General features: G+C 33.0%; 1 protein-coding gene and 1 long non-coding RNA gene across 3 annotated transcripts in view; one reads left to right on the forward strand and one right to left on the reverse strand.

The window, feature by feature from the left end:
* The window catches only part of LOC126869109 (multiple C2 and transmembrane domain-containing protein), a 41,185-nt gene that overhangs the window by 9,408 nt on the left and 14,995 nt on the right, over window positions 1–16,782 (forward strand). For both annotated transcript variants that reach the window (XM_050625301.1, XM_050625310.1), the window contains exons 2-6: window positions 1,986–2,297; window positions 8,186–8,560; window positions 10,195–10,470; window positions 11,157–11,299; window positions 11,621–11,812. In XM_050625301.1, the coding sequence (XP_050481258.1) occupies window positions 2,240–2,297; window positions 8,186–8,560; window positions 10,195–10,470; window positions 11,157–11,299; window positions 11,621–11,812 (1,044 nt within the window). In that variant the 5' untranslated portion in view covers window positions 1,986–2,239. The remainder of the gene's footprint in view (window positions 1–1,985; window positions 2,298–8,185; window positions 8,561–10,194; window positions 10,471–11,156; window positions 11,300–11,620; window positions 11,813–16,782) is intronic.
* On the reverse strand, window positions 3,524–8,114 carry LOC126869810 (uncharacterized). The gene is made up of 4 exons (XR_007691008.1): window positions 5,190–8,114; window positions 5,034–5,106; window positions 4,487–4,675; window positions 3,524–4,355 (listed from the first exon to the last, which is right to left on the reverse strand). It is a non-coding gene; the product is annotated as an uncharacterized LOC126869810 (long non-coding RNA).

The following is a 16,782-nucleotide window of genomic DNA, read 5'->3' on the forward strand; positions in this document are numbered from 1 at the left end:
TATATAGTATCCGATGCGCGTAAATGTACAGTCTTCTATGATGTACATATCAACATTCGTTGAATTTTACCATACGGTGCATCATTATGAAGTAAGATTGAATGTACTGTTTGATCAAAATTATTTCTTGTCCAGCGTCATTGCACTCTTGCCGTAGGAGGAAGAATGGATTCACTTTTGTACGAAGAAAGAAAATATACTAGAGAATATAGATGAAAGAGGGTTTATATCGTAAAGTTATTGCCATAGCAGAAATTACATTCGGTAAAACTGTAGAAGGACTGACTAGACTTCGATTTCTATGATTTTTAGATATATTGTAAAATCTAACATTTGGAACAACTTTTTTCTAAACATATAAGGGCAGAACTCGCTTAGCTACCGAGATATTCGCGAAGGACTGTCGGTACCACTACAGTGAATTCTGCCTACAGTGGTGCGTCTGTGGCGGTCTACGAGTCAGTATTGTCTGCCAATCACCGGCCGCCATCTTCTGTTTACAAACGAGGATAACACACATTTTTTGCAGACTTGTATATGCACGGTATGCATGGTATCTTTAAGCTCGTTCGACCCCTGTTTATAAACAGAAGACAAGCTAAGCCGACAACCAATTCTGACACATACGCTGCCACAGACGCACAACTATAGACAGTATTCACTGTAGTGGTACGTTCTCGTACGTAGCGGCGTGAATTAATACATCGAGACCACTTTCTATATATTTCTAACGTTTATCTATTTAACCAAATACGTATTATATATAACATTTACATTACATTACATAGTATTGATCAGTGTGGTAAAGCAACGGAGGAGCAATGCCCTTAACCAGTCAATACTCTTGGCCTCTACTTTAAGTCAGACGGCAACAGATGCTAAATTATTGGACCGTGCACATTCAACAAATTTCGATACGGCAGAGGAAGCTGTGCGTTTATGTACGTGTGTTTACGTTAGAGGTCAGAGATATTGATGGCTGAGAGCCATTTGAAGGTTAATCATGTACTGCGTTTGACTACTATCTTATCTTTCTTCTGTGATTGTCTTATTCTATCTAACTATTCAAGTCTTCCGATTAGTCAGGTTACTTAATTTTAATTTTTTGTCCAATGTAATTTTACTTGAAATTGTTTGAATTTAAATCATAGAATTGTTTATCTAGAATGGCGTATATCTAACATCAATTAGACCTAGAGGATCAATGTCAACAAATATAAAGTTAAATAACATTAGATTAGATCCAGCTCCTTGTTGTTTGTTGGTAGTTGAAAGAATTTTCTTTGAAATATAGAACCATATTTTTTACTAATTGTAAGTAAGGTAATAGGTATACAACAATAAACTGGTTTGAAGCTAAATACATGAATATAAGAAAATTGAAGTCATGTAACCTGTTTAATAATAATTAGTGTAGAAACTTGTATCGAGTAAGTAATAAGTTTATACTAGTAAAATGATTTTAACTTGTTTGAATTTAGATAATTTGACTAATTACTGTTTGAAAAATGATCTTCATCGCTATAATTTGGAGTTTGGGGTTTTTGTAGATACAATTTGGGGGATACAATTTTACTGTTTCACGTCCTTTTTCTTCTAAGTCTTGTCTAGTCTATGTGCTTTTTATTTATAAACGTACATATAACATTATATATTTAGTTAATATAACAGTTAACGTTCTTAGTAGTTAATAACAATCGAGCAATTGCATTTATTAAAATTGTTAATTACTTAATATAAAAATATACAAATATGTTATAGTAAAGTTTACGAAACAGATACAAATGCGAACAATACCGTACCGCCATCTTGCGTTGTTTTTTCACAATTCTGCACAAATCTCGTGTTTGCTACGTATTTCGTTTTCAATTTTGCCAGACATGTTTATAGTAGAAATAGGGTATGTGTACCTAAAGTTTCGAATGTTAGTATAAATGAAAATTCATGGTATCGCATTCTCACGATTGTTTCATCTATCACGGCAGTTGATCGCGTCAACTTGAATCGCGAAAAGCATGGAGCAGCCGTGGAAGCATTGACGGGATCCAGGATCATCTGAAAGTGAGGTTGGTTCCCGTGGAAACTCGGGATATGCGGCTGGTTGCCGATGCTCCTTAGGTTCGTTGATCTCCCGACGAAATCATGCTGTCGGCATGCGGCAGACTGGCGCACTTCAAGAAGAGATTAAAGGCTCGCGAGCTGGAGCTTCGATATACAAACCGCGTATTCGGTGGATAAGATGAGCAAGAGCGTCGAGCTACTCGCTGGGTCGGAGGACAGTGAACAGATACAAGTGGGTGAGTGCGCTAATCCTCCTAACCTTTTGTCCTCTACCTTTGTTATTGACTATTGCTGTCAATTATGGTACGGGAGTTATGCTAGATATTGTATATTGACCTAGGTCAGTTCCTCCAATTATCTAGATAAATACCGAATACAAAAGAATTGATAGTGAATACCATGCTGTTCGTACATTGCTTGAAAATTGAGAAACATTTGTGGAGTTCTAAAGAGTTTGATTAAGTGACGACTTTGTTATAAATGATGATATAGTAATGGTTGGAAGTATTGGTGATTTTGTGTGTTGTCTTTAGTTTGGTTTTTTTTTATTTGGTGCTTGGGCATGATTTTATTTGGAAGTTGCATTGAAGATTTTTTTGTAATTCTGTATTTCTCTTTAAGTTTCTTTCTTTACTCCGTATATATATTGTGTCACATTTTCACGTTGGCGACTTTGTAAGTCAACTTCATCCACCTAAAGCTTTCCGGTCTTGTGCTTTTGACATATGATGTCCTCTGGATACCTAGGATATCTGGACTTCTGGGATATCTTTTAAAAGAGTTTAAAGGAACCTTGTCTTTGAAAATATCTTAAAGTTCCTTTGTCGTATTTTCATATGGAAAATGCACTATTTTTCTTTGTGTTTTGATATCGTATCTTCTCTATGGTGTTGCTCGTTGTTAGTATTGTTGGTGTCCTTGTACTTCTTTTAATGTTTTTTCTATTCTTCTATTATACTTTTATTATTATAATTTTTTATGTATATTTTTACATTACTTGTTTTATTACCCTTTTCTTAGACTATTTATTGTTTTCTTTATTATTAAATGTACTCTTTAAAAGGTTAGGTTTTCTTGTTTTTACAATTCCTTCTAGAAACCTTTCGGTAAGGAGATTGTTTTTTCGAATGCGGTAATTTTTCCAAATTTCAATGAAATCACGGTAGAGAGTAGTCTAGAAAGATATTGGTTACGGGAATCTTATAGGTCGATAGATTATTTCCAATCAGTAATCCGGTATGGACCACTATTCGTGCAAGTATATGTATATATACAACTCTAACTCTAATACACTCTCAGCGGAACAAAGTCCGCAGGAACGTTCACAGTAGTTTCGTAGTCATTAGGAACCATTTTGGAGAAAATGATAACTAATTGACTGCACGATAGATGTTATCGACTGTAGGCTCGTAATGCTTTTTATCACATAATATACAAAATTAAAACTAATCAAAATAATATACAAATTAAAACTAAATATTTCAATATTAAATAACTTAACCTAACTTGCTATGTCACCTATATAGACTATGATTCAAAGGGTCATTTTTGTTATGAATTTTTCAATTCTAATTCTTTACAAAAATTATATAAATCGAAAATATTCGACATATAAAATACGATATTCATCGCTAAATATTTCATAATTTACATAATATCGTATCTCTCTTATGAATTATCTGTTTTATAAATTGACGAAATCGCATTAAAACTGACTCTCCTATAATTAATCATTCACGGGTTAATAAAATCTGGTCATTGTGTCGTATCCAGTTATTTCAATCACTCTACAAATACTTCGTTAAGTTCGATTTTTTCCCCATTTGATTCACTTAAACGCTATGAGATAAAATCTGGATTCATGTGATCACAGTCAACAAGGCTCAACGAGGCTGCATTGTCGGTGATGACTGTTAAATGTACTTTTATGCGATTACGTAAACCGTTAAATTTTGCTCCATTGCGATTGTCATTGTGTCATCGAATTAAACCACTGCTTTACATGCTCTTTTTACATATTAAATTTGATTGAGATCATAGTTAAGTGTACAGTTAAGATATTATATGTAAATCACATGTAATAATTTCTGTATCTATGATCTATACATAAATCTATATTAAATTTAACTAAAAGTGAAAATTTATTAGAAATTTTATTATGGGTATGAATTGGAATCACAGTTGGTCAACTTAATCGTCTGTTATACTACTTGCCTGAGTTAGAGCTAGAAGCATAGTTGGTGGAAGAAATGCAGCCTCTTAAAACTCTCCAGTAGTGGCGCTGTTTGATGCACCTAAAATTGCATGTGTCATTTTATGTACTTCAATTGTGTATTCAATTATGTGCTGATTCAAAATTAAGGATATAGTAAGATTCTGACATATATATCATGCATAGAGTAATTCGTGAAAAAACAGAAATTACAAGCTTGTCTTTTTTCATTGTTTCTTTTCTTGCAACTATATTCGGTTTGAAAATTAGAATTACATATTTTCCATTATCCGCAATCAATTAGATTAGGGCAATATCCTGTAATAGTACCATTCCCTATCAAATCCGTTTTCTCTCGTGGATCGATGTGTTATTTTCGTTTCCGACGAATCTGGCCGAAATCTAATAACATTGAACACACTGAATTACATTTCTCCTCCCTCTGGATACTTTCTTTCTTATGAAATCATCTTGTACGATTCAACAGAAAAATAATATTAGACGACAATCTAAAATGAACAATTATTAACCAAATTTTTAAAAAGAATCATAAAATATCACAATGTACATCTTGTAATTACAAATATAATTTAAAAAAGAAATATTTTAATCTAGTAATTATATTATTATAGAAACTTTTAGTTAACAGAGTAAGAGATAACTGGCTGCTTTTTTTACAGATAAACAATTTTTCCATGCAACGTCACTTCCTCTTTCATCATTGGATCATAAAATATCGCTTAGGTATTCATAATATTACCTCCATTTAGTTCCCATAGAAATAAATATAATGTATTTTTCTTGTATTCTTTGTCGTCCTCAAACCCATCTCTCTACAAAGAGACTGTACATCAATAACCTTTTAAGCGAGGTATCGAGTGTTTCTAATTCCCTATATTATATCCAATTTACTCACTCTACCAAGCTTTGTGGCGTTTCTGCAGCTTGGTTAAATGTCGTTTCTCTTCCCGTTGTATTTTTAGAATGATTTGCATGTATGATGAAATACGATATATAGATGCATAGAGGAGATAATAATATGTATGTATTTATAACATAAAAGTTTTATATGATGGATATTCAAATACTGTGCTATAGGAAATGTCTACAAAAAAATATAAGATAATTCTAACCTCTAAGATGTTCCTATGAACGACTTTAAAGGTTGTTGTATCTACTAGCGCCATTGTATGTATCGCCATATTTTAGTCAATTTAATCCATGATTACACTATATATATTACATATAATGCTATAGAAAATCTTATAAAAGACATATATTAGAAAATCCTAATTTTCAAGATAATCCTATAAAGAATTCTTAACGTCGCTACTCTGACTAGTACGATCACTCTATAACTTAATGTGGCACAACATTATACGTATTGTCGCATAGACTGTGCTTTCTTCGTGGTTGTACCATTAATTATATCATATGTTGTATAACAGTGCGTCTAACGTAAGCCATTGGTTATTAACATCTTTGTTTGAAAATATGTTAAGCCATATTGATGCAATCCAAATAATCTTGTAAAAGTTTCAGACAGATCTCCCATTTGACCAGCAATTGCGTATATTTAATAAGCTGGTTGCATGCGCACGCAGGTTATACAGATGTAATAGGTACACCGTGTTATTAAGGTGAAATGGTATTTCCAAATAAACACTTGGACATTATATTTTACCAGTTGATTAAAATCAGTTTTTTATTTTTATTATTTTAATTATTAATATTTTATTTTTCTTCTTTTAGGTTATCTATATTAAATAAATCACATTTGTAGCAGTTTATCAGTATTATTTTGTTATTTATATTGTATAGTATTTTACATAATTTAAAAATCTCACTGTTAAGTAGATTGACACGTTTAATTGTTGATAACATACGTTACTATATACGAATTAATTCTTGTATAGTTTCGTAGAAAAATCTGTTATCACAAATCTAGCATATTTAACTTGCATTTGACCAAAATTCTTCTGAGAGTAAATAATGTTCAAGAGTAGCTAGAGAAACCAAATAGCTATCAGGTGTCATGGGATTAATTGCTTGAAAGACGCGTGTGAGTCTTCGGTTATGTACACAGTACATATGGCAAGGAACCCGACATTGTGTTGCCCCCAAGAATAGGAACATTGTTCCTGGAAGATTTGACTATGGGGAAGGGGTGAGTGGGTGCCTTCTAGTAAGAGGTCTCTGAGACATGGCATGGCACTTAACCCCAGAACCTTTGAATTCAATGCATGCCTGAATAATTTGGTATCCTCTTGCCATAAGAGACTTTTACTTAGATACATGTACCTAACTTTTTTATCATTCCTAACCTTATATTATATTGATATCTCATTACTTATATTTTATTGTATTTCATTATTCAATGTATAAATTTTATTATTGATATGTACATAATATTAGCTATCTACATTTTGTTTATTATATTTATGTTTTGAATGTTTTGCAGATGGAATGCATTGAAAATGTAAGACAAACATAATTGTAACATAATATTAAATTCTTATGGGAGAGGAGTGAATTAAAAGTTGTATTTGCATAATAATTCCTTAGATATATGCTTATGCATATGTACATATTATGTATATCTATATATGTTTCATATTGGTTGATGAGTTCTAGATACGTGAGTGATAGCTTTGTCAGATGTTCTAGTTTTATCTGGACTTTTTCTCGTTCTCGAACGAGTTCATGGTTTATTCAAAATCGATATAGTATCTTGATTTCTAGAACTGCTAAAGATTTAGACGGTTTCATAGTTTGTTCACTAATAATGTAAGTACATATAAAACGTAATTCTGTCGCAGAATATTGCAACGTAACTACCCTCTCGTTGTTAGTGATTAAACGCCTTTGTGAACGTGATTGTAACGACCTCATTGGAGGAATTAAAGGCTCAGGTGGCTTTCTCATGCTCTTGGACATCGATCGCGTTACTAACGATATTGTATACGGGATGGATACGCGGAGCTTTCCGTTCTTTCAGTCGAACGTTTACAAGCTTTACAGCAATTTTTTGCAGATAAAGTCTGCTCTTATTATCTTCTCTTTTGGCTCATTTATTAATATGGATCGTACTTGTATAAAATCATACTCCAAGCTAGATTATTGTCTCTTATATGTATACGAATATTCATAATTATTGTATATCATTATGTTACTGTTATTTATAAAATTATCAATTTTAATGTTTGCACAGTTACAGGAAATTTGAAATTAAAAAAATGTACATGAAATAATTTCCAAATTATTTTTATTTAATAGTAATTAAATAATTCTCAATTTAATAAATTTTTAAAATATCGTGCCTACTAATAATACGTATTTAAACGTTTCGAGCGAAACGATTTTTCGCTTACTGTTAGATTCCATTGCTTTAATTGCGTTCATGAAAATACTAGATACATAATTTTAACAATTATCCACAGCGTACTTATAACGCTACTGACAGCTTTGATATTTCTGGCCACTAATTTTCCCTGTGGCACCACTATTGCATGCACTCCAGAGGGACAGAGACTTCTGTGGCGCCATCACAAATGCTAATGTGTAATCGCCATGGCAGTCAACCGATTAAAATTGAGCTTTAATGCGTATGAACATAACCTACTTGTATTGAATATGAGTTATGATGCTACAATCTACATGATCCTCGATACTATTACGTTATTTTATTATTTTATTGCTAATTACTAATTACGAATTACTAATAATGTATAAGACATTATTATGTGCTTATGTATTTCGTGGAACAATTATATTATGATATGTATTATGTATTATGTATGCGAAATGTATTATGATGAGATTGTTTTTCGTGAAACATGGCTGTATTGAAAATACGTTCGATATTATATTCTGTTAAGGAATTACGTATCACATAGAAGAATAATTTTCCAGATAGCGGACTTGTGGAAGAGAGATCCCGACTAAACTTGAACGGGAGCCGTCAGCTCTCGAAAAGCGCCACGGAGCTCCGGAACAACGACAGCAGTTCGCCGTCACGACGCGGTGAACAAGCCGATTCTGGTGTCGTCCATCATCATCGGCATCATCGGCACGCCACCTCGGTGGCGCAACGTACACACATCTTTTTCGCAACCTTGAAGAGCCGGTGGGGTCGAAATAGAAGCAAAGAACGGAAAAAGTCGAAAGATGCCGGTACCACGTTATCTCACGGTGTTGAATCCGATTACGCTGCAGATTACTCTTCGGAGCATAGTAAAAGTTCGTCGGCTACGCAGAGTCCAGCCAGACACTGTCTCACTCATCCAGGTATATAAATATTTTTATTTATCTATTATATATTATATTATAATTAATATTTATATTATATAAATAAATAAATACATATATTGTCTTTTTTTGTTTTCAATCATTTCTAGACTTGTTAACTTATTATTAGAGGACCAATTAACTCATCATCATGTCATCATTGATTGGTATTACATTACTGTATCCAATTTCTTGTATGTAACAATTTTTTGATTTAGAAATCCTTTATTTTCTTATGCGCTGCTTCATTTCTAATACAGATAAATTATAACAATTTCCCTTTGCAGGAACTTATAATCATAGCAGTATGCATCTTGCTAAAGAACTACATACGCATATAAAATACAAGAAAATACTAAATATGAAAATATAATACGATTTATGTTACTTTATGTTTTATGGTCGGTTTTCCAATAGTCTTGAAAGAATTCTGGCAATTTCAAGTAGATAAGCAGACAAGTCAATAAGCAATTAAATAAGCAAAATAGACAAAGAAACCAATAGGAAGATAGATAAACTGATAATATATGTAAATAGTAAGCTTAAATTTTAAGCACACAAGTCGAAGGTGTAAACGAACAAGATGAAAATGTAAATAAGAACATTCAGCATGCACAGTACAATACATACACGTGCACGTACAATACATAACAATATAGCACATGGAAAAAATTAAGTTTCAATTAGCTGAAGTATGATCGAACAAAGAACGATGAAACTGTCACGGTGGATTGCTTTCATAAAAAAGATCATCCTCGAGTAGAGTAATAACGAGGCTCAATGGATGTTAACTTTGAAATTTGTTTCGCAGCAGGGGAAACTTTTTCTCTCTGTTCTTGATCAAGTTATGAAAAAGAGAAAAACTTTGCAAATGTTGAAAGCCAGGTCGCGCACGTTTGATGCAGGGGATCGATACGAGCAGGTCGTTTATGTTTCATTATATTGATTGATCTGCGAAACGTGTGCTAGGGGTTTCTATCGTTTGTGCATCATTATTAGACTGGTGTTAAACTGAAAAGCTTTCCTGTGTACTGCACAAGCTAATAAACTATTTACATACATATCTGATTGAACAGTGTTCTAAGTTGAACAGAGTTCCTTCAAAAATATTTACTTGAAAACACTTTCTGATTTAATTATTATATCATCTTGTTATTTAAGAAGTTATTGTGATTACAGTTTTAAGAAAACACCGAGTGCTAGATTAAAGTTAATTATCTGCTGAAGGACTTCGTTCATTCAACAATATTTATTCACAATAATATTCATTAAATGTATTTTCTGGAATCATGTTTACATTAAAGGAATGCTAAATACATTTATGTATGTGCATGTATAATCTTTAAGAATACTAATCTTCAGTATACTAATTTTTAAACCCACTTATTATAATAATTACATATTTTTTAATGTGGAATGTAGAAATGTTACGTTTAAATCTATGTAAAAAGTTCAACGTAGTAATTCAAAGTTAAATCTTGGTGAAAAACCAAAATAGCAGAAAATTGTATCCTCTGAGGGGTGTTAGTTCACATTAAGATTAAGTTAGATTAAGTTACCAAAATTAAAATCATCCTGCATACTATATGATCAACACGTTGTGTTTAACGTGTTTGATATTTCTGTACACGTAGAGTCGCCATTGGTATACGGAGGAAGGCAGAATGTCGTGACGAGACCGGAAGACAGCCCTGGAAAATGCAGCGAAGCATATTCGAAAGGATCCTTGAGTTTCCAGCACTCAAAGGACTCGAACGAGGAAGCTCGAGGATCGATCAGCCAGGATGATAGCTCGTTCGTTCAGGAGGAACTCGCCCGTAGAAGAGAATTAGCGTTGAGGCAGCATGCTTTCTTCCAGCTTCGTTTGCACATCAAAAGAGGGGCGAACCTTGTTGCTATGGATAGATGCGGTGAGATAAACTTTCATTTTTCACTTCTTCTGCCTTTATAAGTGGACGAAAGTAGAACTGTGCCTGTGTATTTTGATTCTGCCAGCTGTCTTTGAAGAACTGCGCGAATAGCTGTGAAAGGGTGGCAAATTAGTCTAGATCAGTCCTTTTGATTAGTTGAAGTAGCTTTTGTGTATGAGAGATTTCATGAATTTAATATGGAAGCAATTATTTATAATTGTGTAATTTAAATTGTGTAATTTACAATTGAATAGTGTAATAGAATTGTAATTGAATAGTGTAATAAAATTTCTAATATTATTATGTATTCTCCTTTTAAGTATGATGTTAATTTTGAAAAATATAAAAACTTGCCACTTTTGTTTTTTTTAAAAAAAAAGAGTATAAAATACTTGTTCTTCGAATATGTAGTACCTAGTTTTCAACCTTCCTCCATCACATGAAGAATATTCTACCCATGTAGAAAGAGTACCACTTATTCTTAGAGAAATAGCAAGGTTGTATCACGATACATATATTACCAAAGCCCAACGTTTTCCGGTTTTATTCTATCAAAGGACTCGCCCCAGTTTCATGTAATCCACCTTTCGTAGAATGTTACCCAAAATCATGATAAAATTTCGATTAAGCAAATAACTATTGTTTGGCATGGAATTGAAGAACAGGATACTAATTGTGTATTTCAGGAGCCAGTGATCCTTACGTGAAAGTGAAAAGCGGGGGTCGGTTATTGCACAAGTCGCGGACCGTTCACCGCGACCTGAATCCAGTTTGGGATGAAAGCGTAACTCTGCCAATCGAGGATCCTTTCCAGTCTCTAACATTCAAGGTAAATTCTACATCGTTATACAAGTTATATGCATATAAGATTATTAAGAATCTTTTTAATGAAATTTTTCTCAAGCTTTTGTCAACTCAATCTCTCAGTGTATTAAAAAAGAGAATGAATTTATTCTAAAGAAATTCTTAGTCCACGAAAATTTCCACCCACGAAAAATTCTGAAAGAAAATTAAATTTATTCCATAGATCGTGTTCTTTTTATTCGCTCTGCAATTCGTCCTAGAATGTTTGGAGATGGTCGCCGGGATTTTTATCAGTTTCTTCTTGCTCTTTCTTTTGACTAGCAAAAGACCTTGGTCGTTTCGACAGGTCTTCGACTACGACTGGGGCCTGCAGGATGACTTTATGGGCGTAGCGCAATTGGATCTCACGCAATTGGACCTAGGCCAGTCACAGGATGTCATGCTGGAACTGAAAGACCACAATAGGCCCAAACAACATTTGGGCGAGATTTATTTAACAGTTACCCTTTGGCCGAGGAACCAGCAGGAAAAGGAACAGGTAGATTTTTTGATTTTTTGTAATTTCTTAATGTCTTAGTGGATTGTTTAGCTATTTTTTAATAAGTTTTTAAAGTAATCGTAGCTCTTTATCAGGCACAGTAGTATTAATATACCGTTTAATGAGGATAAAATTAGCGTCTGGAAATTTAAAACCGAGATTGTAAAGTCCTCCTGTTTGTTCTATGGTGCTTAAATTATGTTGATGGAGCAAATAAATACGATCAGAATAACGGAGCTTTAAGATATAGGCGACCGTCGTTTAGCTTATAAGTGTAGATAATAGAGACAGACACCTGTCAAAGTAAACTCCGGAGCTTTGGCTTGCTCCATCTTGTCTTCTATTACCACAATGTGTATCAAATTTAATAACTTCCTAGTGAGTTTGTAAGAATTTCTTTTTGCTGTACTCTCTTGTACATAAACAATCAATATACAGGGTGGCTCAGCTAAATGGGATCACCTAAATATCTGTCTTAGTTATTATTGTATGGGAAGCTTTTCAAGACAAAGTTACTGCATGTTTAAGCTCCAAATTCTCTTCGTCTCTCCTAATAAGGAAACTTTAAACGGTAAATGTTCCTGATCGGTTATGCGACCTGTAGTTATTTACTACTATCGAGGCTAAACAGCTGCCGATTCAGAATCCATAAACATAGATAATGTCGAGGATTTGCATATTATGGCGGTGATAGGGGCACACAGACCGTTGTGCCACTTTGAACGACGTTATCTTCCTCGCACGAGCCGCTGTGAAGAGAATTTTAATAAACCGAATGAACTGCATATGAATGCTGCATAATTTGTAAGCAGTAAAAATGTGCGAATCTGACACTCTATGATACCTACAGCCTTACAGGTGAACATGCTAAAATTATAACATGACTGACTAGTTTCAGTTGCACTTTTCATATTAAGAATTAACAAAATATAATTTCAAGTTGTATGCGTTGAGAAATTCAATAACTTGGAATATGTGAGAACTAAAAACATGGAATTAAAAAAGGTAATTAATAAAAATAGTTAATGAAAAAAATAATTGATGATAGGACAATATATTTAATGGGTAGTATTTTCCCAGCATTTCCAGCATTTCATAACATTTCATATGCTAGTCAACCTAATAACATCATTGATCCTCATTATGTTAAAATCGATTAAAATAGGTCGAGGAACTGATAATGAAGTACCTAAATGGAAAATTAGGGCTCGTTGGTCCAGTTTCATGTTTATTACTGTATCAAAGGAATATTCGACTCTTACTCGATGGACGCTTCGAACGATTCACCCTGGCAAGCATTAAACATTGTACAATGAACAATTCGACGTTCTTGTGGATAGATACGTTCTACGCAGTGGAATATCGGTAAACGATAAGTCCATCGACTATGAACTTCGACAAGCTGCAATTGGAACGCAGACAGTGAACACGAACTGTCGAAGTGTTTGCCATAGAAAGATCTATCAACAAATTGCTCGTTTCGTTGTTGATTCTATAGAAGAATGAATAGAAGGTACGATATAGCTTTCCGTTGAAATAAATTGATACTATAAGATTATTTTTAATAAACAGATTGTGGATGTTCATGTATTTATAAAAAGTTGGCAGCTTAGTATCATTGTGTTTATGATAATGTTTAGTGAGTAAAATAAATCTGTGCTTAGGTTCTATTTCTTTAAATGTGCTCACAAAAATGTCAATTTAATCTACTATTTAATATAAGTCTTTATAACTGTGCTATCTTAAATAGTACTATAGTAAGTATATACTTAGTAACTACTATTAATAAAACTGCTATAATAATAAATAAATCTAAATTTAAATTTTATTAATATCACGGTTATTAGGCATAAAAAAATTGTATTAGTAAATTGTCTCTTTAATCTTCTTTCTTGAATAAAAATACATTTAATACATTATGTGATAAGCAGGTGATAAGATTCATTAGATTAGATAAGATTCATTCAAGTATTACACAGTTAGTTCCCAGAATACTCATTAGGTTTTCAAAGATATGGAAGATATTGATGCCTTCAGAATTTCTTCTATTGCAAAATAGGTCTGTCGTTTAATTACTATTTTCAGATTCTGACTCTGGTATTTGATATCCTTTACCTTAGAATATATTAGTATACATTATGTACTTGTGAGATTATAAGACATAAATCATAAATATATATCATATTTTATATGATTAGGCATTGCAATCTTCAGCGATACTGTAAAAGACATGTATTTCTTGATATGTTTCTGCTTCAGCAATACAAAAATGTCTCCATATGCGCAAGAAAATGAGCCTGATCTAACCATTGTAACCGATGGTTATAGTCTCACACTAGATTATTTCGAGTGTCGAAATTGATCGAAATCGATCTGCAATATCATTAAGTAGAAGAAAGAAGTAGATTTCGTAAGTTCTGAATTAATGGAAATCTGTCTAAAGGATTAGAAAATCATGAAACGTTAGGAAAAGGTAATTTCGTCGCTGAAATCGATTCGGTAAAAAGAATGTATGAATTATTTATGATAAATTTATTTGATTTACATTTGAGTTGTTACTTTTTGTATAATTGTAAATGGAATCGATAGAAAAGATGATCAATATCGATGAAAATTGGAATTAAAATTCGGAAATATAATTTGGAGTATGATTTGCAAATACAATTGGTCTTCCTGTATAACATTGACTTATCGGTAAGATAGTCGACAAAATATTCATACAAACGTTTGCTAACGTTTATTGTCGTCGGGTGTGAATTAATGGAGTTATCTTATGTAATGTGTTATAGGTATCAATGGAACATGACGCATGCATTTAAAAAGCAATTACATGAATGTGGTTAAGTAACGCTGACTGGTATAAATTTCTACAATTTTAAGAATCAGAACATTTCTATTTTAATTACATGCACATTTTTATTATAAATATAATTATAAATATAATTGTTATATTTACATGCATACAAAAGGTTTTCTAAAATGGTAATTATATTAAAAATATAAACTAGGAAGGCGACAATATACGTTTTTATTTTAATACTTTGCTAGACGTGAGTACATAAATGCTACGACAAAGTTCGAGTATAAAGCGCTCACAATATTACAATAACCATTCACGAACTGTTTCAGTAGTTAACAGGTTTCACGTGGTCTCAAAAGAGTCCATTATCGGTAGGTTATAAAGTACACACGTATTCAACCTTCTGACACCAGTCGTCATTTATCATCTATATAGATAAACAAATGTTACTTAATCTCTAATCCTGACGTACCTTGCATGCAAAATTACGCAGTCTACGCAGCCAACTAAGAATGTACGAAATTCTATATCAAAAGATATAGGATCTTAATCAGAAACTAAAAGAAAGTAGCAGCGTATCTTGACCACTTGCCTATAACAATGTGATGCTATACTCTGTAAATCCTAAAAATATAAAAAAAGTATACAGAAAAAGTATACAGAGAAAAATGAAGAAATTAAGAAATCTTTGTCAGAATAAGCTTTTCCTCTGGGTACCTCTCTATTTTCAACACTTTATGCACTTTCACTTTCACGGTTTTGAGTTTAAGGATCTCATTGGTTTAAAGGTTATACCTTTTTAAAGTTTGATATCTTTGGCGTATTGTATGGCTTACTTTAATCTGATAACCATTTAAACGTCAAATTTTATCATTTACTTGAACGTATACCGTGCTCAAAGTAACGGAATATCGCTTTATTATGAATGTATGAATCGTTTTGTCAAATACACTTTTCCATAAGTGGTCTTAGGCAGCTTGAAAATTATGTACTCTAAACAGTACTACTCGTAAATACTTTTCAGTCTCCACGAATAAATACTGTTCAATATCTAGTTCCGCTAGTAGTATCAACAAAGTTCTTATCAGATAAGTACATAGGTTTCGACTAGAAAATTGGGTTCTTAGAGGCGAAATTCACATCTTCGTTAAAGGTCAAAAGAGAGTAGAAATGTTTTATTTATTTGTCTACGCCAATGTGATGCGAGTCGACCTATACTATATTAAAGTTATGTATACGTGATATCGCAATGTTTACCTCCCGTGTCGGGAATGGAGAGGGAAAGAGAGGTTCGGTTGTCGAGTTAAGCTGTATCGCGAAGCAGTCACCATCGTCATTCGAGCATGTCAGGTTCTTGTGGTTTTGCTGCCGTCGTAAATTCTGTTTTAAAGTTTTGTTTCTAAACCAACCCGTTGTATCTAAAAAAGTTCGATCTTTAACAAAGTGAACAAAGCAAAATAATAAAAAGATCTATTAAAAATACGTACAGATAAAAAATTGTCGATTATTTCAAGAGAGCCATTCCGCGGGAAACCAGAACGATCCTCCTGCTAAAAATAACGTCCCTTTCGTTCGCGTAACTCTTTTGTCTTCGCCGCACATTGTTAACGTATGCATACATAAGTACATATTTACTTGCACAATTTTTCAAGCATTGCGAGACACACTGCACGATCGTAACTAACGAGCGTGTGCACAAAGTGAATGAAAACGCAGAATGGGAATCATCCAGGAGGCGGTTAAATCTCGAAATGGTATGAAATACGGTGTACGACACTACTTTGTTGACTGACCGCTGAGTGGTGTCAGTTATTGAAGCAGCGTAAAATGAGCGATATACGTGTGAACCAGTAACACGAACATATTTGCCAAATCGGTTCACTCTACAAAACAAAAAGTAGAGTAAATTATTCGAAAAATGTCGATAAATGGATTCAGTAACTTTGGCTTGTCAATACTTTATATGTAAAAATATGTAAAAAAGTGACGAAATCTTCGTCTACTTTTCATGAAAAAAGTCTGTCTTACATAATAATAAAAAAAACATCTTGTACAACCAGAATTCTCTTCGACAAAGGTACTTCTAAGAAATAGTGTGGATAACAATGGTTAGTTAAACAAGACAATATAATATAACTAGCAAGTGGAATCACGACTTCGAGCCACGTGC

The sequence above is a fragment of the Bombus huntii genome, chromosome 1 (genome assembly GCF_024542735.1).
Source record: "Bombus huntii isolate Logan2020A chromosome 1, iyBomHunt1.1, whole genome shotgun sequence".
In the NCBI taxonomy this organism is placed as follows: Eukaryota; Metazoa; Arthropoda; class Insecta; order Hymenoptera; family Apidae; genus Bombus; species Bombus huntii.